The sequence below is a fragment of the Mobula birostris genome, chromosome 31 (assembly GCF_030028105.1).
Source record: "Mobula birostris isolate sMobBir1 chromosome 31, sMobBir1.hap1, whole genome shotgun sequence".
Taxonomy (NCBI): domain Eukaryota; kingdom Metazoa; phylum Chordata; class Chondrichthyes; order Myliobatiformes; family Myliobatidae; genus Mobula; species Mobula birostris.
This window is the reverse complement of record NC_092400.1, coordinates 3,318,747-3,342,349: the sequence shown is the minus strand read 5'-3', so window position 1 is coordinate 3,342,349 and position 23,603 is coordinate 3,318,747. Positions and strand designations below refer to the sequence as shown.

The 23,603-nt window shown below is 41.2% G+C and overlaps 1 protein-coding gene across 2 annotated transcripts in view; it reads right to left on the bottom strand.

Annotated features, from left to right (window-relative positions):
• cita (citron rho-interacting serine/threonine kinase a) overlaps positions 1-23,603 on the bottom strand; it is a 225,379-nt gene that overhangs the window by 98,636 nt on the left and 103,140 nt on the right. For both annotated transcript variants that reach the window (XM_072247918.1, XM_072247919.1), the window contains exons 12-14: positions 22,138-22,281; positions 11,376-11,495; positions 186-356 (exon numbers count right to left, since the gene is read on the bottom strand). In XM_072247918.1, the coding sequence (XP_072104019.1) occupies positions 186-356; positions 11,376-11,495; positions 22,138-22,281 (435 nt within the window). The remainder of the gene's footprint in view (positions 1-185; positions 357-11,375; positions 11,496-22,137; positions 22,282-23,603) is intronic.

Here is a 23,603-nt window from a genome sequence, read left to right as displayed (position 1 = left end):
TTTGGCTAAGCTCTACTCACTTGATAGGCCAATAATAGATATAACTAGTAAAACTGCTCCTTTACATCATTTGATGGCCCATAATATCACTGCATCCAAACCACTTTGGCGCACAAGATTTTACTTCATTACCTCACTGCCTGTTCTCCACCCTCTCTTCCTTCCACACAGACACTAAAACCAACCTTTTGTAGTTTATGCTGTGACTCAGCTGCTTTCCGTCTATATTCGTCTGCTGTAATTCGAGTGTCCTTCAGTTCAGTCTCGTAAAGATCAGCCCGCCGGCGTGCCGCAGCAAGATCCTCTTCCAGTTGTCGCACAGTCACTTGCACCTCCTCCATTTGAGCATGAAACTCCTATTGAAAAATGAGGGAAAAGCACAATGGACAACCATTGAGAGAGAAAAGTGAGGAACACACATCAAAGTTGCTGGTGAACGCAGCAGGCCAGGCACCATCTCTTGGAAGAGGTACAGTAGAGATGCTGCCTGGCCTGCTGCGTTCACCAGCAACTTTGATGTGTGTTGCTTGAGTTTCCAGCATCTGCAGAATTCCTGTTGTTTGCGAGAAAAGTGAGGAGCTGGGTTTAGCAGGAAATAGAAAATAAATAAATAAGTAGATAGATCGATAAATGAATAAACAAGTGGACAGTAATCCCATCTGCTCGCACAGATTTCATTATTTTGGAGATTATACTTCCACCTTTTGTTTTGCCTCTTAAAGAAATTTTGATAACAACTTACAGTGTGTAGAATTAAACAAACAAATCACAATGACAATTAATCCTTTATTGAAGAAAGGCAGCAAAAGACAGAATGAATTACTTTTAAACTGGAAAGTTTTCTACATTAAACTTGATTCAAGGATAGCTAATTTCTGCAACCAAACATCTTGATAGAAACTCATTAAGTCCCTGAGGCCAATAGTATGTTTACACATTCAGGAAGGACAGATTCCCCTCCCAGAGAATATAGCATATCTACCAACTATAACAATTACTCGCAAATCAAAGTTTAAACTGAAATGTAGCATAAACCTGCTTTAACTGAACTAACTGGATAAATAGCACAATATTTTCAAAGGATAAACCTATTTGACAAGAAAAATAAAAGGTGGACAGTCACCAGAAATATTGTAGATGTAAGATGCAAGTGAAGTAAATTAATGTGTGCAGGAATAGAAAGTAAGTTAAGCACATTGAACAAGAGTCTGGAACACTCAAACAAAACTGAAAAGAAATATCAATGTAGATATTCCTGGTAAAAAAGCAACCTCAGGATTTAATGAAGAGAAAGTAGAAAGAAGAGCTTATGCCAACTGTAAACGTGCTGTGTTAAAGTAAAATAAATACAACTGCGCTTTAAAGCTGCTGTTAGCTCCCGAGAATGTTTTTAATTCTTCACTGGAAGTTCTACCTGCACTTTATCTGGACAATCAGAATCCATGTTTCCCATCATTATGTTAAGTGTTTTGTTATATAAGCTGCAAAGAAACACATCCAGAAGCTAATTTCCAAATGTTAAAAATAGTTATAGTCAATGGAACACTGAATATTTTAAGACATTGTTTTATAACACAATTCTTACAAAATCATTTATTTAGAATGTTCAAGTGCCAACTTTGATGTTGCTATGGCTACTGGTTCACAAATTACTATAGTAACTGGTACTTAAAAATATAATTAAAACACTGTAGAACTGCGCAATTTTTCAGCCATGACTAATAAACTGATACATCTTCTTTTTAGTTCAACTTACAGGCAACAGTGCAGCCCAGAAAACACAAACACAACATTCCTTTTCTAACCAGATGTTTGGGAAGTGCTGAATGGATTCGGAGTGCGAATCAAGCTTAAGAAATAGTATCAACTCACTCAAAATGCTGGGGGATCTCAGCAGGTCAGGTAACGTCAATGGAAGACAACAAACTATTGACAGTTAGGGGCAATACCCTTCATCAGAAATTGATCAGAACACAAGTCTTTATGGAAGTTTTGGCCCAAAACATTGAACGTTTGTTCCCCTCCATAGATGCTGCCTGACTTGCTGAGTCCCTCTGGTGCTGTGTGTATTACTCAAGATTTCCAGCATCTGTAGAACCACTTCTTTAAGAAACAAGAGTAGTCATACATCATACAGACCCTCGGGCTTGCTCCTTCATTCAGCACATTCACGATTGATCTAATCATTAACCATTCTTCCATACAGTCCTTATAACCTTAGATTCCTGGTCGTCTAAAAATCTATCTGAACCTTCAGAATACTGAATGACATAGCACTAATACAGAATTTCAATGATTCAGATCCTTTGAAAAAAGAATATCTTCCTCATTTTTGTCTGTTCCCTAACTCATCCAGCAGAGGACACATTCTTACAATATTAATCATGTCAAGTTCTTCGGAATCTCGTGTATTTCAATAAGATGACTACTCATTCCTCTAAGCTTCAGGCAATATAGTTCTAACTTACACAGACTTGCCTTGTTAAAGAATCACCTCACCTCAGGAATCAATATAGTTTGACCTATCTGTACTGCCTCCAAGATTGTTTAAAAATACAGCCAAATATGCATTTAGTTCTTCGCTGTGGTCTCACCAACACCTGTGCAATTACAAACCTTCTCTACTTTTACACCCCATTCCATTTGCCTCCATAATTACTTGTCCCTGCAACTGGGAACCCCAATCCCAAACCATACTGAAAAGCTAGGTGATCATCATTCCAAAATTAAGACAGTTAAGATTTCTGCTTAAGAAAACTATGCTGACTTTGGCCTCTTTTTTAAAATCATGTGCCTCCAACTACTCCGAATCCTCATCTTCAATAATAGACTCCAACATCTTTCCAACCACTGAAGTCAGGCTAAGTAGCCTATAATTTCCTTCCTTCTGCCTCCTTCCCTTCTTACAGAGTAAAGTGACATTTGCAATTTCCCACTCCTCCGGAACCATTCCAGGATTTAATGATTCTTGAAAAATCATTACTAATGCCTCCACAATCTCTTCAGCTGCCTCTTCAGAACCTTGGGGTGTAGTCCATCTGGTCCAGATGACTTATCTACTTTCAGACTTTTCAGCTTCTCAAGCGCCTTCTCCTTAGCAATAGCAATGACACTTTCTTCTGCCCCTTGACACTCTTGTATTTCTAGCATTCTGCTAGTGTCTTTCACAGTGAAGACTGACACAAAATATTTATTCAGTTCAGTTCCACTTCTTTGTCCCCCATTACTACCTCTCCATCGTAATCTTCCGATATCTACTTGCGTCTTTTACTTTTTATATATCTGAAAAAAACTGTTGGTAACCTCTTTTACATTATTGTCTACTTTACTTTCATATTTCATCTTTTCTCACTTTATGGCTTTTTTAGTTGTTTTCTGGTGGTTTTTAAAAACACCCCAATCCTCTACCTTCCCACTAATTCTTGTTATATTATATGCCCTGTCTTTAGTTTTTATGCCACCTTTGACTTCCCTTGTCAGCCATGGTTGCCTCATTGTCCCTTTAGAATACTTCTACATCTTTGGGATGCATTTTTCCTGTGCCTTGCAAATTTTCCCTCAAAACACCAGCCATTGATGTTCTGTCACTATCCCTGCTAGTGTTCCCCTTCCGATTAACTTTGGCCAGCTCCTCTCTCATGTCTCTGTAATTCCCTTTACTCCGCTGTAACATCTGATTCTAGCTTCTCCTTCATCAACTGCAGTATCAAGGATATAGCATCAAGAAAGCCTTTGGCTCCTCTCAGAGCAAGATGGCTCCCCTCAAATCCAACATTGGGGAAGTAACAGAGGCAAACAGATGGAGAGCTGGGTAGAACATTACTCTAGCTTCTATTCCAGAGTGAACACTGTCATCACTTCAGCCCTGGATGCCATAGAGTGCCTGCCAACAGTGGAAGAGCTGGATGCAGAGCTGACCTTAGAGATCAGCAAGGCCTCGATAGGCAATGATAGGACTTCCCCTAGACCTGATCAAGTATTGCATGACCACCCTATGGCTTCTGCTGCATGAAGTCCTCTGTCAGTGCTGGCAGAAAGGAGCTGTACCACAGGATATGTTGACGCCAAGATCATTACCCTCTACAAAAATAGAGAGGTAAGCAACTGTAACAACTACAGGGGCATTTACCCTTGAGTATTGTTGGCAAAGTTTTCACCAAGTCTTCTTGGTCCATCTACAGAAGTTAGCTGAATGTGTTTACCTAGAGTCCCAGAGTGGCTTCTGTGCTAGAAGGTGGGCATAATTTTCTCTCTCTGCCACCTTGCAGGACAAATGCAGAGAACAAAACAAGCTGCTCTATGCTGTGCTTATTGATCTCACCAAGGCATGTGACATAGTCAGCAGAGACAGGCGTTTTCAGATCCTCAGATAGGCTAACCGCCAAGCCTAAAAGCGTGATCAAATCCTTCCATAACAACATGAAGGGAACTGTACAATACAACGGCAGCTCTTTGGAGCCTTTTGACAAGTAAGGCTGTTCTCTCGCCCCCTACACTCTTTGGGATCATCTCTGCCCTTCCCCTGAGGCATGCATTTCAAGTCAAGTCAAGTCAAGTCACTTTTTATTGTCATTTCGACCATAACTGCTGGTACAGTACACAGTAAAAACGAGACAACGTTTTTCAGGACCATGGTGCTACATGAACAATACAAAAACTACACTGAACTACATAAAACAACACAAAAACTACATTAGACTACAGACCTACCCAGGACGGCATAAAGTGCACAAAACAGTGCAGGCATTACAATAAATAATAAACAAGACAATAGACACAGCAGAGGGCAGTAGGTTGGTGTCAGTCCAGGCTCTGGGTATTGAGGAGTCTGATGGCTTGGGGGAAGAAACTGTTACATAGTCTGGTCATGAGAGCCCGAATACTTCGGTGCCTTTTGCCAGATGGCAGGAGGGAGAAGAGTTTGTATGAGGGGTGTGTGGGGTCCTTCATAATGCTGTTTGTTTTACAGATGCAGCGTGTGGTGTAAATATCTGTAATGGCGGGAAGAGAGACCCCGATGATCTTCTCAGCTGACCTCACTATCCGCTGCAGGGTCTTATGATCTGAGATGGTGCAATTTCCGAACCAGGCAGTGATGCAGCTGCTCAGGATGCTCTCAATACAAACTCTGTAGAATGTGGTGAGGATGGGGGGTGGGAGATGGACTTTTCTCAGCCTTCGCAGAAAGTAGAGACGCTACTGGGCTTTCTTTGCTATGGAGCTGGTGTTGAGGGACCAGGTGAGATTCTCTGCCAGGTGAACACCAAGAAATTTGGTGCTCTTAACGATCTCTACTGAGGAGTCGTCGATGTTCAGCGGAGAGTGGTCACTCCGTGTCCTCCTGATGTCGACAACCATCTGTTTTGTTTTGTTCACATTCAGAGACAGGTTGTTGGCTCTGCACCAGTCCGTTAGCCGCCGCACCTCCTCTCTGTATGCTGACTCATCGTTCTTGCTGATGAGACCCACCACGGTCGTGTCATCGGCGAACTTGATGTGGTTCGAGCTGTGTGCAACAGAGGAGATCTACCTCCACATGATCAGATGACAGGCTCTTTAAACCTCACCTGCCAGAGAGCCAAAACCAAAGTGCACAAGGCTATGCTCAGAGACATGCTGCTTGCTGATGATGCAACAGTTGCCATTCACACTCCGCAGCACCTCCAGAGCTTGAGGGATCACTTCTCCCAGGCCTGCAAGGAACTTGTTCAGAATATCAGCCTGAAAAAGACAAAAAAAAATCTTGGGACAAGATGTGGAGGCAGTACCAGTCATTACTACTGGTAACTACAAAATGGATGGTGTTTATCAGTTCACATACAGTCCATCATCCGTGACAACCTCTCAGATGCAGGAATCGATAAGCACATTGGGAAGGCTGCAATAACTGTTGCCTGCCTCACCAAACAAGTCTGGAATTACTTCAATCCTTCAGTCAAAAGAAAGATGGCAGTGTATGATGCTTGTGTCACCAACAGACTGTTGTACGTTTGTGAAACCTGGACGATATGCACTAAGCAGAAGAGAAGCCTCAATACCCTCTATTTAAGGTGCCTTCATCGCACCTTGGGCATCTTCTGGAGAGACAGAGTACCCAATGCTGAGGTTCTCTTTCAGGCTAGTCTCTGTAGCATATACATTCTGCTCAGGCAGTATAGGCTATGCTGGCTGGGCCATGTCTGCCACATAGGATAGCCACATCTCAAGAGATATCCACTATGGTGAGATGGCTTCAGGCAAGAGAACCATTGGCTGCCTGCAACTGTGCTACAAGGATGTCTGCAAGCGGGACATGTTAGCACTGGACATCAACATTGAGTCCTGGGAGGAACTTGGAGCCAAATGCACCTGGTGGAGAAGCACCCTGAAGTAGCAAGTTAATTCAGGAGAAGAAAAATTTCTGAAAGCAGCAGACGAGAAATGGGCCCATAGCATGTTGCAGCTCCAGCAGAGCTGATATCACTTATAGATGTGACCTTTGCAACAGAGACTGCCATACTTGCATTGGTCTAGTCAGCCACATCCGGCACCACACAAACAACATAGATAGCTGGAATACTACATCCATGGTCAACCTCAACCAACAGAGTCGGAGGAATTAAAGGGGTAGGGGTTCCATTGCTAGTCAGGGAAAATATCATAACAGTGCTCAGACAGGATAGACTCAAGAACTTGCCTACTGAGGCTATATAGGTGCAACAGAAGAATAACAAAGGGACAACCATGTCAATGGGATTATATTACAGACCACTCAATAGTCAGCACGATTGAGAGAAGCAAATTTATAGAGGGATCAGACTGTTCCAAGAAACATAAGATTGTGATTTCAGCTTTCCACATATTGACTCCCACACTGTAAAAGGGTTGGATGGGATAGTTTTGTCAAATGTGTTCAGAAAAGTTTAATCAATATATAGAGGTCCCAACTAGAGAGTGTGCAATACTGGATCTCCTATTAAGGAGAGAGGCAATTTCTGACAGAAGTGTGTGTAGGGGAACACTTTGGATTTAATGATCATAATGCCATTAGTTTTAAGATAAGAAAGACTAAGAATAAGCCAGGAAATCATAGATTATAACCATATAACACTTACAACATGGAAACAGGCCATCTCGGCCCTTCTAGTCCGTGCCGAACGCTTACTCTCACCTAGTCATATACCTGCACTCAGCCCATAACCCTCCACTCCTTTCCTGTCCATATACCTATTCAATTTTTTTTTAAATGACAAAATCAAACCTGCCTCTAGCCTTACATCAGTAGTAGGTAAGTTATTAGATATTCTGAGGGACCAGATATGTAAGTATTTGGATAGGCAAGGACCGATTAGGGATGGTCAACATGGTTTTGTGCACAGCAGTTCATATCTAACCACTCTCGACAGCCTTTCAAGAGAGTTACCAGGAAAGTTGATGAAGGAAAGGCAGTGGATGTTGTCTACCTTGACTTTAGCAAGGCCTTTGACAAGGTCCCGCATGGAGGGTTGATCAAGAAGGTTCAATTGCTTTGCACCCAAGATGAGTTAGCGAATTGGATTAGACATTGGCTTTGTAGGAGAAGCCAGAGAGTGATAGTAGATGGTTGCCTCTCTGACTAGAGGTCTGTGATAGTGGTGTGCCTCAGGGATCATTTATGCTGAGTCCATTGCTGTTTGTCATCTATATTAACAATCTGGAAGAAAATGTCGTAAACTGGATCAGCAGATTGGCAGATAACACCAAGACTGGGGGTGTAGTGGACAGCAAGGAAGGCCATCAAGACTGGCAGCCGGATCTATTGGAAAAATGGGCCAAAAACTAACAGGTGGAATTTAATGCAGACAAGTGTGAACTGTTGCACAGTGGACAAATCAGGGTAGGAATTACACGGTAAGTGGTAGGGCACTGCGGAGTGCAGTAGAACAGAGGGATCTGGAAATACAGGTTTATAATTCCATGAAAGTGACGAAACAGGTAGATAGGATTGTAAAGAGAGTTTTTGCCACAATGGCATTTATAACTCAAAGTATTGAGTACAAGAGTTGAAATGTTACATTGAAGTTATATAAGATAATGGTGGGACTAACTTGAGGTATTGTGTGCAGTTCTGGTCACCTGCCTACGGGAAATATATCCATACAATTGAAAGAGTGCGGAGAAAGTTTACAAGGATGTTGCAGGGACTTGAGGACCTGAGTTATATGGAAAGGTTGAATAAGTTAGTACTTTATTCCCTGCAGCGGAGAAGAATGAGGGGAGATTTGATAGAAGAATACAAAATTATGAGGGGTATAGATAGGTTAAACACAAGCAGGGCTCTTCCACTCAGGTTGTGTGAGACTAGAGTTAGAAATTATGGGTAAAACGTGAAACGTTTAAGGGGAATATGAGGAAGATCTTCATCACTCAAAGAGTAGTGAGAATGTGGAACATGTTGCCAGCGGAAGTGGAAGTGGTAGATGTGGGTTCAATTTCAACACAAGAGAAGTTTGGATAAATACATGGATGGGATGGGTATGGAAAACTGTCCCAGGTGCAGGTCAATGGGACTAGGCAGAATAATAATTTGGCATGAGCTAGATGGGCCAAAAGGCCTGTTTCTGTGTTGTAGTGTTCTTTGACACTATGACTAGGATGTGAACTTGAACTTCAGTTCAGGATGAAACACAGTGACAAGGTGGCAAGATGAGAATGGAATCAGCAGTAAGATGCAGGGATGCAGGGAGCAAGATGATGATCTTAGTCTTCCAAACATTACGTTTTTTATCCTGAAATTTGATGTCCAAAAAGTTGCATGTAAAATCATGAAGGGATCAAGAAGTAATGGTGAAGCTTGAATGAACATGGAATCTAAACTTCTATTTATCATCTATGATTTTTTATCCAAAATATGGACATATTTACCCATGAATTAATTGTTTCACATATTTATGCAATGTTTCTAACAATCAATTGGAAGGTGACCAATCGCAAAATTTAATTTTAAAGCACTTTTCCAAATCTATAACAATGTTCCCCTGTAATTATTCTGCATATTGACCAGTAACATCTTCATACTCAAATGTATGCCCAGGCTAACTTTTCTCCTCAGTGCTGAATTTCCTTGCATGCATTTTGCATTGCTATAGCAATACATAGGTTCCTCAAGGTTGTTATAGCTGGGGACGGTAGTGCAGATAAACTCCCACTAACTATTAAATGCTCCCAATAACATGTGTCTCAGATAGCCTCTGACAACAAATCCAGCTCCTGGCCTTCACTAATAAGCCTGGCAGAACCACTTCTTTGAATAGGAGAAGGGGCAAAAGGGGGTTACTGGTGTCTTAAACCCAGTTGCTTCAGGTAGATGGGGCTTGTCAACCATGGCGAGCAGTTCAACTAGGAGAAGGAAAACTCCGATCTCAAACCTCCACTGCCTTGCAGCTTTACCCATCTTGGGAAAGGTTTTGGGAGTAAACCCTGCCAGAAAATTCTGGAGCTGGAGTGGATAAGGCAGTCCTACATTGAATTTAACACTGACTGGCAACTCCTGCGACACCGCTGGTGCCAAATTGTATGGGTCTCTGCTGTTCCTTTGGATTCATCAGCTGCACGGAGAGGAGGAGCTTGCTGCACGGGCACCAGTTTGCTCTCCATATCACACTGCCCTGGCCTGCTTATCACATAGACAGCTGGGATGCAACATCCATAGTCGACACCGATCTACAAAAGGCCTCAAAGTCAATGTACCAAGGGGCTAATGACTTTAACAGAAACGTTTGTATTGTGTAGTTGTGTCAGTCAACAGATTTACTTTATAATGCTGCTATAAAACAATGGTAATGATGTGTACTTGTGTTACACCTGTAATGCAATAAAATTCCTGAAGCTCAAAACAAGAATATTGGCAAACGAAATCTGACAATGAATCACATAAGAAGTTATTAAAGTTGATAACAAAAAATGCCAGGACAAAGAAGTACTATTTAAGAGTATTTTAAAGAAAGAAAGAGATGTAAAGAGATGGATAGATTTAGAAAAGTAGTTTCAGATCTTTGGCCTTGGCAGCTGAGGACACAAATGCCAGAAATGAAAGAAATGGAAAATCATGGATAGTATTACACAGATACTTAGGAGGGTTATAAGACGGCAGGAATCAAAAGAAGGAAAAGATTAAAGAGAACACTCAATTAAACAGGATCTTGGTAAGAATAATGTAACAGTGCTAAAGCCATCTCAAAAAGGATGGATTTTGCGGAAGAATGTTGAAATTTGCACATATATTACTCGACAAACCAAAAAGCAACCATCCAAAATGCCAAACTGGTGAACAGAGTGTCAGTTACTGAGGCAAATGTCGTGGCTTTCAAAATCCATTTTGTGATTTAGGCTGTTTATTTCCTTTTCAAATATATACCTAGATGTAAAGCTTTTAAGGAAATAAGAAAGCTTTTAGACACATTCTCAGTTCAATTGCAGAGAAATCAGAGATAGCAAACACAAGAACAAACAGTTATATATTGATACTGCAAGCCTAAAAATAAGACTGCAGTGAAATCAGCTGACAAAGTGAAAGTGAACACAAAAACAGAATTGTTCACATTAAAAGCTCTAAACTTGCTGAAGATTACAAGGTATCGATGCTTATATTCAGTAATATTTCGTAAGACTGAAAGAACAGTTTACCGTATCAAAGTCATAAGCACAAGAGACGCTGCAGATGCTGGTAATCATGAGCAACACACAAAGTGCTGGAGGAACTCAGCAAGTCAGGCAGCATCAGAGAAGGGGTATAAACAGTCAATGTTTCAGGCCCAGACCCTTAATCAGGGCTGGAAAGGTGGGGGGGGGGGGGCAGCGGTGCAAACTAGCAGGTGGTAGGTGAGACCAGGTAAAAGGAAAGATGGTGGATGGGGGAAGGTAGTTGAAATAAGAAGCTGGGTGTAAATGGTAAAGGGCTGAAAAAAGAAGTAATCTAATAGGAAAGGGAAGGATGGAAACCAGAAGGAGGTAATGGGCAGGTGAGGAGATAAGAAGGGGTGAAGAGGTAACCAGAATTAGGGATAGAAAAAGAGAGGAGATGGGAGGGGAGAAATTACTGGAAGTTGGAGAAATCGACATTCATGCCTTAAGACTGGAGGCTATCCAGACAGAATATGGGAAGTTGCTCCTCCAACCTGAGTTTGGCATTATCATGGCAGCAGAAGAGGCTATGGGCAGGAATATCAGAATGAGAATGGGAGGTCAAATTGAAATAGGTAGTCAGTAGGAAATCCTGCCTTTTTGCAGAGGACTGAGTGAAGGTGCTTGAATAACTTGTTCCCCAACCTGCATCGCGTTTCAGACTTGCAAGTAAAGTGTCACCCCACCTGGGGGAAGGACAATTTCATTCAGTTCCACTTATATGCGGCAGTTACCTGTTCTTTAATTTCCTGCATTCTGTGACTCTGCTCCTGGATTTCCTGTAGCAGCTGGAGTGCTTTGTCATCCTCCTGAGATACCTCTACACGTGCCTGCTCAAGGCTACGTTTCAGGCTCTGAGAAGAGTCAAATCATAACATTAGATAATGAGGAAGCCCATCCACATTACTGCTACTTTATTGGCAGGAATATATAAACATTTTGAATATTTTGGGAATGTTACTTCAAAATTAAACTCCGATTCACATTATCAGCAATGATCTATAAACAGACCAGCCCACTCAAAACTGAATTATTTCAATCTACCAACTCTGTCTCCTCATTTTCATGTCATCACTGACTGCTGACAGTGCTCCAAGTGAAGGAAACCATATATCACGATCAGCTTAAGAACTTTGCTGCAGCAAAGACAAGTCCAGGAGTGGGGAGAGAGGAGGTGGTTGATTAGCTTAGACAGAAATTTGTTTCCTGCAAAAAGCTCTCCTCAAAGTTCAAATTACATTTATTCACAAAGTATGTACATACAGTGCCTATAAAAAAAAGTATTCACCCCCACCCTCTTGGAAGTTTTCATGTTTTAGTGTTTTACAACATTGAATAACAGTGGATTTATTTTGGTTTTTTTGACACTGATCAACACAAAAAGACTCTTCTGTGTCAAAGTGAAATTTGATCTCTATGAAGTGATCCAAATTAATTACAAATATAAAAGACAAAATAATTGATTGCAGAACTACTCACCCCCTTTAATAGCATCAAATCATCACAGGTGCAGCCATTGGTTTAAGAAGTCACATAATTAGTTAAATGGAGATCATCTAAAGTATAAAGTATCCGTCTGCAGTCAAGGTGTTTGAATTGATTGTAGTAAAAATACACCTGTATCTGGAAGGTCCAACTGCTGGTGAGCCAGTACCCTGGCAAAAACTACACCATGAAGACAAAAGAATGAGAAACTCTGCAAAAAGGTTATTGAAAAGCACAAGGCGGGAGATGGATACAAGAACATTTCTAGGACACTGAATATCTCTTGGGATACAGTTAAGTCAATCATCAAGAAATGGAAAGAATATGGCACAGCTGTAAATCTGCCTAGAGCAGGCCATCCTCAAAAACTGAGTGACTGTGCAAGAAGAGGACTAGTGAGGGAGGCCACCAAGAGACCTATGACAACTCTGGAGGAGTTACAAGCTTCAGTGGCTGAGATGGGAGAGACTGTGCATACAGCAACTGTTACCCAGGTGCTTCACCAGTCACAGCTTCATGGGAGAGTGGCAAAGAGAAAGCCACTGTTGAAAAAACTCACATGAAATCTTGGCTAGAATTTGCCAGAAAGCATATGGGAAACTCAGAAGTCAGCTGGAAGAAGGTTCTACAGTCTGATGAAACTAAAACTGAGCTTTTTGGCCATCAGACTAAAGGCTATGTTTTGCGTTAGCCAAACACTGCACATCATGAAAAACACACCATCCCTCCTGTGAAGAATGGTGGTGTCAGCATCATGCTGTGGGGATACTTCACTGCAGCAGGCCCTGGAAGGCTTGTGAAGATAGAGAGTAAAATAAATGCAGCAAAATACAGGGAAATCCTGGAGGAAAACCTGATGCAGTCTGCAAGCGAACTGCAATTTGGGAAAAGATCTGTTTTCCAGCAAGACAATGACCACAAGCATAAAGCTAAAGCTACACAGGAATGGCTTAAAAACAACAAAGTTAATGTCCTGAAGTGGCCAAGTCTGAGTCCAGACCTCAATCCAATTAAGAATTTGTGGATGGACTTGAAAAGGGCTGTTCACTCAAAATCCCCATGCAGTCTGACAGAGCTTGAGCAATTTGTAAAGAAGAATGGGGAAAAATTGTAGTGTCCAGGTGTGAAAAGCTGATAGAGACCTATCCACACAGACTCAAAGGTGCCATTGCTGACAAAGATGCATCTACTAAATAATGAGTTGGAGGGGGTGAGTACTTATTCTATCAATTATTTTGTGTTTTATATCTAATTAATTTAGATCACTTTGCAGAGATCTGCTTTCACTTTTACATGAAAGAATCTTTTTCAATTAGCATCAAAAAAAGGCCAAATTAAATCCACTGTGATTCAATGTTGTAAAACAATAAAACATGAAAATTTCCAAAGGGTAAATACTTTTCATTGCCACTGTAACCTTGATATTCTTCTTGTAGGCAACCACTAAACAAAGAACACGATGGAATCTATTTAAACAAAAATCCCACACAACAAAACCAACAAACACTTAATGTGTGAAAAAGAACAAATCATGCAATATGGGCAGTAAACATTTGACAGAAAACCTCTTTTTATAAACTTAACTTATCCTAAACATCAAAATTTCTACACCAGCTATAAAACGGACATCTGCTCTCAACATGGAAGGTCTCAGTTAAACAGCAAGATGCGCCAGCAGTTTGATGTTCAAGACTAATTGTTGTAGAAAAGGCTTGGCGATTATTACCCATCTTTAGTCCAAATTCTTACGCAAGGGCTTTGCCAAAAACTTGCTTAAATGAGAACTGTGCACCTCTACTGAGTGAAAAACTTTTGTTCTTGCTCTATCTCACAAAGTTCATCTTGGAGCTGCCTCAAGGCTGAAAGGAAGCATTTCTGTTGCATGTCATAACCAGACCTTTACAAGGTATGTGCCTATAAGGTTGTCTTATGCTGAAGGGAGGTGCTTATTAGGCAGAGACCTGCAGACAGAAATGAATTCCAATTGCTCATAAATAGAAGGACAAATGCCAATAGAAATTACTGTTTCATAAGTATCATTTAGCACACACACTTCAGAATACTGAACCAATTTATGATGGATTTCAGCACAAATCACAATCAGTAAAGTCTATCCATTTTTGAGCTCAACATTCATACTTCAATGTCTGATGGTGCATGAAAACAAATAAACCTAAAGAATAGTGTCACCAGCCATATTTCCAACTACACAAAAGAAAAAGACCATACCATTTTATAAGTAGGTTGTTCACTGATCTAGATCAGACCAGATGTAAAAGATGGATGCAAGGGCTCAGGCATCTTTCTAGACTCTTCCTGTTCCCTTGTTGATTTCCCTAAAATATACTGTATGCTGGTTTCCCTCAAATATACTGTATGCTGGTTTCCTCCCAGGGTGACATGAAATCAAATGAAGGCAAAGTGAGAGTACACACAGGAAATTCACAGGCACTTTTAGGACACCAGGGACACGCAGCTCATGAGGCAAAGTATACAAATCATAATAGATTACAACTCAACCCTACGTGTCAGTGACAGCAACACCTCCCTTCCTGATAGGCTGGATGCCTTCTAAGCACGATTTAATGTAATGAATGATGTGACATGGAGGAATGCCCCCTCTCCCCCTGAGGGACAGGCTCCCTGTCTGGCCACAGCCAAGTTGAGAAGAAATTATCGGGGATAAACCATGCGAAGCTGCAGGACCGGACAACATACCAGCTTAGGTGCTAAGGGATTATGTGGCCCAACTAACCAAGGTCTTAACGGACATCTCCTTGCAACAGTCCACTACTATCTTCAGGCAGCCACCGTCATTCTGGCAAGAGAGTGACGGCAAATGGCCTGAACGATTACTGCCCAGCGGCACTGACCTCAACAATCATGAAGTGTTTTGAGCAGCTGGTAACGGATCATATAAAATTCCAACTTCCAGCGACACCGGACCCTTTCCACTTTGCCTACTGTCCAAACTGGTCCACTGATGATGCCATAGCTCAGCCCTCCACTCCATCCTGTCCCACCGAGTTCATGATGCCTCATGCGTCAGGTTGTTTTTCATCGACTTCAGCTCAATTTTTTTCATGATCGTCCCTCAGAGGCTGGTGGGTAAACTGTGCTCGTTGGGATTCAACACCCCTCTCTGTAACTGGATCTTCAACTTCTTGATGGAAAGACCCCAGTCAGTCTGAAAGGGCAGCAAAACCTTAAGTTCCATCACACTGAGCACTGGTACTCCATAGGGCTGTATGCTCAGCACACTATTGAATCACAAATGCACAGTGGGATCCAGCTCAAATCACATCAAGTTTGCTGATAATACTACAGTGGTTGGCCTCATCAACAGCAGGGATGTGTTGGCATACAGAGAGGACGTAGATAGGCTTATCAAATAGTGTGAGCTTCAATGAGGACAAGACGAAAGAGATGACTGTGGACTTCAGGGAGGCTCAGGCCAACCACTCCCCATTGCACATCAATAGCTCTGCTGTGGAGAGAGTGAAGAGCACAAAGTTCCTTGGTGTGTACATAACGGATGATCTAGCTTAGACCCACAATACCTCTTCATTAGTCAAGAAGGCACACCAGTATCTACAATTATTGAGGCAATTGAAGCATGCAAGGCCCCCCCGCCCCATTCTAACAACTTTCTACAGGGGTAGCACCAAGACCATCCTGTCTGGCTACATCATCATGTGGTGCAAGGCATTGGAACACAAGACCCTATAGAGGACAGTAAAAACCACCACGAGGATCATTGGAGTCTCTCTCACCATCTAATCTGTGCTGAACCATTTAAACTGCCTAGTCCCATTGACCTGAACCCAGACCATAGCCCTCCATACTCCTGCCATCCATGTACCTGTCCAAACTTCTCTTAAATGTTGAAATCAAGCTCGCATGCACCACTTGCACTGGCATCTCGTTCCACACGCTCACAATCCTCTGAGTGAACTTGCTTCCCCTCACGTTCCCATTAACCTTTTCACCTTTCAGCCTTAACCCATGACCTCTAGTTGTAGTCCCTCCCAATCTAGTGGAAAAAGCCTGCTTGCATTTATCCTTTCTATACCCCTCATAATTTTGTATACCTCTGTCAAATCTCTTCTTAATCTTCTACATTCCAAGGAGTAAGGTCTGAACCTGTTCAACAGTTCCATATGACTCAGGTCCTTCAGTCTTGCCAATATCCTTGTAAATTTTTTCTGTACTCTTTCAAACTTATTTACATCTTTCCTGTAAGTAAGTGACCAAAATTGCACATAATACTCCAAATTAAGCCTCACTAACGACTTATACAACTTCAACGTAATAACCCATCTCCTGTACTCAATACTTCGATGTGACTAATAGACTAAATTATTGCCAAAGAAAGAATCCTATCTCACGACTTGTCAAAGATTATGAATCCGACCTCAATCACAGTAAATATTGTCAGCATGAAGAGTACATCGATGATGTATGTGACTTACAGTGATATGGAGATGTTTGAGGATTTTAACTGCATATGCATTCGTCAGGTTGTCATCAGAATGACCTTGGTGTTGCTTAGCTTCTGATTCAAGTCAATAGAAAATTAGCATACAAAATCTGGAAAAGCAGTTTGCTTGGGTACAAAAGAACACCCAAGCTACACAGCTAATTCAAAGGTTGGAGAAGCACAATTATTTTGATGCCTGATCTGACTTAAACTTTACATGCATTGGTTGCCTCTTGAGACTGGGTCACATAGTCAAGTTCTAACCAGGAACTCAACGTACTCACAAAGAATACTAACCCAACATATATTCATGAAACAATTGAGAGATCTTCCTTTGAGCTGGAGTTTAAAGTTTATTTCTTTCCAATTCTTAGGAGTGAATTTGGAAAAAATGGATCACCGGTGATGGCAACTATTAGGAAATTTGAACTACCATTTCAATTCTGAATGCCAGGTTGGTACAAAATGGGTTATTAATTTTTGTGGATCATCTATGATATTTCTTTCAAATATGAAAACCAAATATTATCAAATTTTGCTTAAGGTTATGACATGGCATGTAATGACATAACGTAGGCAAGAAGTTTCCTGGATCACTTCCTAGGTGTGTTCTCAGTTATTCAACAGAATGCCATCTGGTCTTAGCAGTTTTGTATTATAAAAAAGCAAATAGATAGATTCCTGTTTCTGCTCTCAATGGAATATCAATAGATTTTGGGAGAATTCTGTTGTAAACTAGGGATAGCTGTTGTGATAGTTTCTTCCCACTCCCACTTTTAAATAGACTATAATTAATCTTTCAGTTCATATATGAAAACGATCAGTGAGTTGATGTATACAGCCAGGGCTGTACCAAAAAAAAAAGAGACCTGATATGAACATCTGCAATGAGAATTCAGAGAGAGAAATCAAAGCTAACGTTTCATTATTATAGTAATCTTACTGTGTCTTTATAATGTTCGGACAAATCGCTCCAAAGGAAAGCAAATGGGAAGCTACACTAAAAATAAAATATTTCAGTCTATATTAAGTCAAAATGTGCCAGTCAGCAATGATACAAATACAATTCATGCTAAAACACACAGCTAGATGAGTCATTTATAAATATGCAATAGTACAACACATTTTAACTTAAAATAGAATGTAGAAGGGATTTTACCTTAAGAGTAAAAGTTCAAAGTTCAAAGTAAATTTATTCTCAAAGTAAATACGTCACCATATCTAACCTTGAGATTCATTTCCTTGTGGGCATACTCAATATATCCAATAACCACAACAGAATCAATGAAAGATGGCATAAACAGGGTAGACATCCAATGTGCAAAAGACAACAAACTATACAAATACAAAAAGAAAGAGAAAAAAAGGAAATAAAAATAATAAATTAATAAGCAATAAATATCGACAACATGAGATGAAGAGTCCTTGAAGTGAGTTCACAGGTTGTGGGAACAGTTCAGAGATGGGGCAATGAGGTGCACTTATCCCCTCTGGTTCAAGACCCTGATGGTTGAGTGGTAATAACTGTTCCTGAACTTGGTGGTGTGGGTCCTGAGGCTGCTGTACCTGCCTCCTGATGGCAGCAGCGAGAAGAAAGCATGATGTGGGTGGTGGAGTCCTTAATGATGGATGCTGCTTTCCTAGGACAATGTTCCTTGTAGATGCACTCAATGGTGAGGAGGGCTTTTCCCTTGATGGTTTGGGCCATATCCACTACATTCCACACCAGGCTGTGATGCAGCCAGTTAATACACCCTCTAACACATCTACAGAAGTTAGTCAAAGTTAAGGATGTTGTACCAAATCTTCACAAATTTCTAAGCAAGTAGAGGTACTGCCATGTTTTCTTCATGTTTGCACTTATGAGCTGGGCCCAGGACAGGTCCTCTGAAATGATAACACCGAAGAATTTAACATTGCTGACCTTCTTCACCTCTGATTTCCTGTGAACTGGTTCATGAACCTCTGGTTTCCTCCTCCTGAAGTCAATAAAATCAGCTCCTTGGTCTTGTTGACAATGAGTAAGGGGTTGGTGTGGCACTTCTCAGCAAGATTTTCAACTTCACTCCTCTATAACTTTTATTTATAGAGCAGCTTTATAGACCATTAGACACAGGAGCAGAATTAGACTACTCGACCCACCAAGTCTGCTCTGACATTCGATCATGGCTAATTTATTTTCCCTTTCAACTCCATGCTCCTGCCTTCTCCCCATAACCTCTGACACCCTTACTAATCAATACTTATCAATCTCCACTTTATTCCAATGTAGTATTCCAAGACAATTTGAAAAGGGATTACCAGACAAAACCTAGCATTTATTCACACAAGAAGATATTTGGAAAGGTGAACAAAACATGGGTTTTAATGATCTTCCTAGGAGGAAAAAGTGCAGAGAAAGCAAGATTAAGAAGAAAATTCCACTGTTTAGGCACTGAAACCTCAGCTGTCAACAGTAAAAATGGGAATTTACTGCTAAGTATTGGATGAGATCATGAATGGACATGAAACTTGCACATGGCATTCAATTTAGAACTTTTAAAACTGTAAAAGCCACAACTCTTGCTCAAACTAGCATGTAACCTATCTGGCTGGAGTGGCAGCATACTGGGTATGAAGTTGTGAGTTTGAACTGAGTGGGAAGTCAGTGGAAGAGGGTGGGTGCTCCCACTTGCGGAAGTTTATATAAACTTCAGTTAGTAAGCATTTAATAATATTAAACATTTTATTCATTGTTTTTCTCAGTGCAAGTTTCTCTGTGTAATCTTAAAAGATGTTTATAAAAGGCTGAATAATAAAATATAAATAATATAATGTCATAAATAGAAGTATAAATTATCTAAACACAGATTTTGGAAGTTCATGTAGAGTAGGACTGTGCCAAATGAACATCTCAGCTATAAATGACCCCATTTGGCTCAAAGTCGAGAGAAAAACCATTAATTGGAGACATTCCTACAAATCAGAGCAGAGGGACAGTTTGTTGTAGAGACGTACAGGATCAATACAGGTTTCTAAAGGCTTGGTCAAACAAAATGATTTGAAAGACAGAATTTCAATCCTTTAGGTCCTTTAGAAATAAAGGCAAACAAAAGAGAAACGAGTTGAACAAAGCTTGGTACGTTCTCATTCAGTTGTCCACAGAATAGTCATAAACAGACAATTAATTGGCTAAATTTTCAACAAGCAAAATAACAGTAATGAAGCATTTTCAGTTTTATTTCAGCAAAGAATAAAATGAGATGGCACAGGTCAAAAACATGTGTTTTGAAGTTCTGCATATTATGTATCTGGGAATTTATTCACATTGCAACACATTCTGTTTACCATAGAAATTTCTTCATGTACTTTCAAATATGATCACTTACTTTAGGCAAAGAAAAAGAAAACAAACAGGTGAAATTATAATTTTATAAGAGGCAAAAGAGGAGAGGGTGACACAATGTTAGGTATGATCTTACCAAATTCCACACTGCAGAAACATTAAAGACATGGACACAGTCTCATTAAGCGGCAGTCAGAGTACATATCAATGAACACCAAGCTGCGCCCTGACAGCTTCCAGGAAGAGTGAAGTCAGACTGTGTACAGCCCCATCGCAGCAGAACTGCACACACCAATGATGGAAATCATGTGGGAGGGGTGGACTACATGCATCACAGTTCTCATAAATACTTTAGAAGATAGATTTGAAAGCCAGGCATATAAACACTGCATTGAGCGCTACATTAAATGAAATGGAGATATTAGAAGAATGAATTAACACAAAACAAAGATCAAAGTTTTCATGATATTAAAAGGCTGGATAAACATTAGAGATTTCTACTACAAACAAAAGAAAATCTACAGATGCTGGAAATCCAAGCAGCACACACAAAATGCTGGAGGAACTCAGCAGGCCAGGCAGCACCTATGGAAAAAAGTACAGTTGACGTTTCAGGCCAAGACCCTTCGGCAGGACTAGAGAAAAAAGCTGAGGAGTAGATTTAAAAGGTTGGGGGGAAGGGAGAGAGGAATACAAAGTGATAGGTGAAACCTGAAGGGGGAGGGATTAAGTAAAGAGCTGGGAAGTTGATTGGTGGAATTTACCAGAAGTTCGAGAAATCGATGTTCATGCCATCAGCTTGGAAGCAACCCATACAGACTATGAGGTCCCACCTAAAGGGTGATCTATACTTCTGCATCAATTCGACACCATAGGTACGGTATCGCCGCGAACCCTACGCAGTGCCTATGCAGATCCCTATGCCGTAGCCTGATGCACACCTCTCCCAAAATGTAACTGCGCGTCGCAGCAACGCAGAACGCAACAACTGTGATTGGTCCGCTTGGTAGCATCGCATTTCCTCCTACACTGCAATAGCTTCCCATTGGCCGACTGAAGGGCAGGGAAGGAACTCTGGCTGCAATGCTTTCCATAAAGCTTTACAGACCTCCGAAATTATGGAGGACATATTTTGCTTTTACGAAAAAAGACACTCGCTTTAAACTTGTTTACCCCGAGAAAGACTACCATGACCATGAAGCCTAGCATAGGCAGGTGTGTGCGCATGCGCAACGTGCCCGAATTGCAGAGCGACACAGACGCACCAACACACAAGTATAAATGCTCACAACGCACATAGGCCACTTGCGTAGGTTATGGCATCGAGTTGATGCACAAGTATAAATCAGCCTTAAGTGTGGCCTCATTATGACAGAGGAGGAGACCATGAATAGACATATCTGAATGAGAATGGGAAGTGGAATTAAAATGGGTGGCCACTAGGAAATCCCACTCAGATAGTGGTGTCGCCTCACCTAGAAGAACTGTTTGTGGCCATGAATGGTACTGAGGGAAGAGAAGTAGCACTTGTCCCACTTGCAAGGATAAGTGTCAGGAGGGAGATCAGTGGGGAGGGATGAGTCGTATAGAGAGCGATCCCTGCGGAAAGCAGAAAGTGGGGGTGGGAGGAGGGAAAGATGTGCACGGTGGTGGGTCCCTTTGGAGATGGCAGAAGTTGTAGAGAATTATTTGCTGGATGCAGAGGCTGGTGGATGAGGACAAGAGGAACCCTATCCCTGGTAGGGTGGCGGGAGGATGGGGTGAGAGCAGACATGCGTGAAATGGAAGAGAAATGGTTGAGGGCATGGTTGATGGTGGAGGAAGGGAAGCCTCCTTTCTTTGAAGGAGGAGGACTTCTTCATTCTGGAATGAAAGGCCTCATCCTGAGAGCGGATGTGGTGGAGAAGGAGGTGGTGTTTTTACAAGTAACGGACTAGATTTCTGCTAGTCATGAAATGAAGGGTATCACCAAAAAATTAGAGTCAGACCTTTCAACAGCAAAGCTAGAAAACACTTCTGCAAAGAGTTTTAACCAATACAGGGAAAAGGACAGTAAGCTGGAATGTGATCATAGTTCAGTTATGATTTCACTCAAGGTAGAGCAAATGAGGGGTAAACAAACTACCATGGGCCATGTGTTCTGAAACCTGAAAACAATCTAAACAACATTGACAGACGTGATCCTATAATGGATGCTGGTACTTACACTACATTCTGTAATATATGTTGCCAAGTCCTGCTCCAGGATTGACTTCTGGGATTCAGATGCCTGAAGCTCCACATCCTTTTGCTCAAGAGCTGTTTCTAGCTCACAGACTTTTCGATGCAAATGTGTGACTTCTTGATCCATCTGAAAGAGAAGCATTTTAAAACATCAAATAAAGTCATCATTAGGTATCATTTACATAGATGAATCTTAAACTTCTGGTTCAATCCAGATATAACAACATTTCAGGTTTAATAGTAACTAGCTATTTCATATTAAAGTCAATAGGTACTGCAGAGGAAAATTGAAGAGAAAAGTTATCATTATTTTACCTGTGTTGCTAATTTTCACCAAAATATTGCTATACAATAATGATACTTTGATTTGGGATCTCTTCTGGAGATGGTATGACCTGTACAAAGGGGACGAGTTGCACCTGAACCCGAGGGGGACTAATATCCTTATGGGCAGGTACGCTAGAGCTGTTGGGGAGAGTTTAAACTAATTTGGCAAGGGAATTGGAGTGACAGGGCTGAGGATGGGGCAATTCGTAGATAAGTAGGTGCAGGTGTATTGAGACTGTGAAGAAAAACAGGCAGAAGACAGAACAAAATTAGAGTCAGTGGGTTGAGTTGAAGTGTAACAGGCAGGTTTAATAGAGCGTTCGGGAGGGTTGAAACTAATTTGGCAGGGAGATGGGAACCGGAGTGATAGGGTTGAGGAAGGGGAAAACAGAAATAAATCAAAGATAGCGTGCAACAGAGATGATAGAAAGGACAGGCAGGAGATGAGGCATAATCACAGCCAGTGGTATGAGTTACAGGGCAATAGAGGCGTGGTGCAGTACTGGACTGAAAGTTATATTTGAGTGCACACTGCATAAGAAATAAAATGGGCGAACTTGAAATTCAGCTATAGATTGGCAGGTATTATGTTGTGGCCTGCGGAGAGACTTTAGGGGAATGGGCAAAGAAGTGGCAAATGAAATGCAATGTTGGAAAATGTATGGTCATGCACTTTGGTGGAAGAAATAAATGGGCAGACTATTATTTAGATGAGGAGAGAATTCAAAATGCAGAGATGCAAAGGGACTTGGGAGTCCTTGTGCAGGATACCCTAAAGGTTAACCTCCAGGTTGAGGCGGTGGTGCAGAAGGGGAATGCAATGTTGGCATTCATTTCCAGAGGTATAGAATATAAGAGAAGGGATGTGATGTTGAGGCTCTATAAGGCACTCGTGAGACCACACCTGGAGTATTGTGTGCAGTTTTGGACTCCTTATTTTCGAAAGGATATACTGACATTAAAGAGGGTTCAGAGAAGGTTCACGAGAATGATTTCAGGAATGAAAGGGTGACTGTATGAGGAATATCTGGCAGCTCTTGGGCTGTATTCCCTGGAGTTCAGGAGAATGAGGGGATCTCATTGAAACATTCCGAATGTTAAAAGGCCTGAAGAGATTATTTC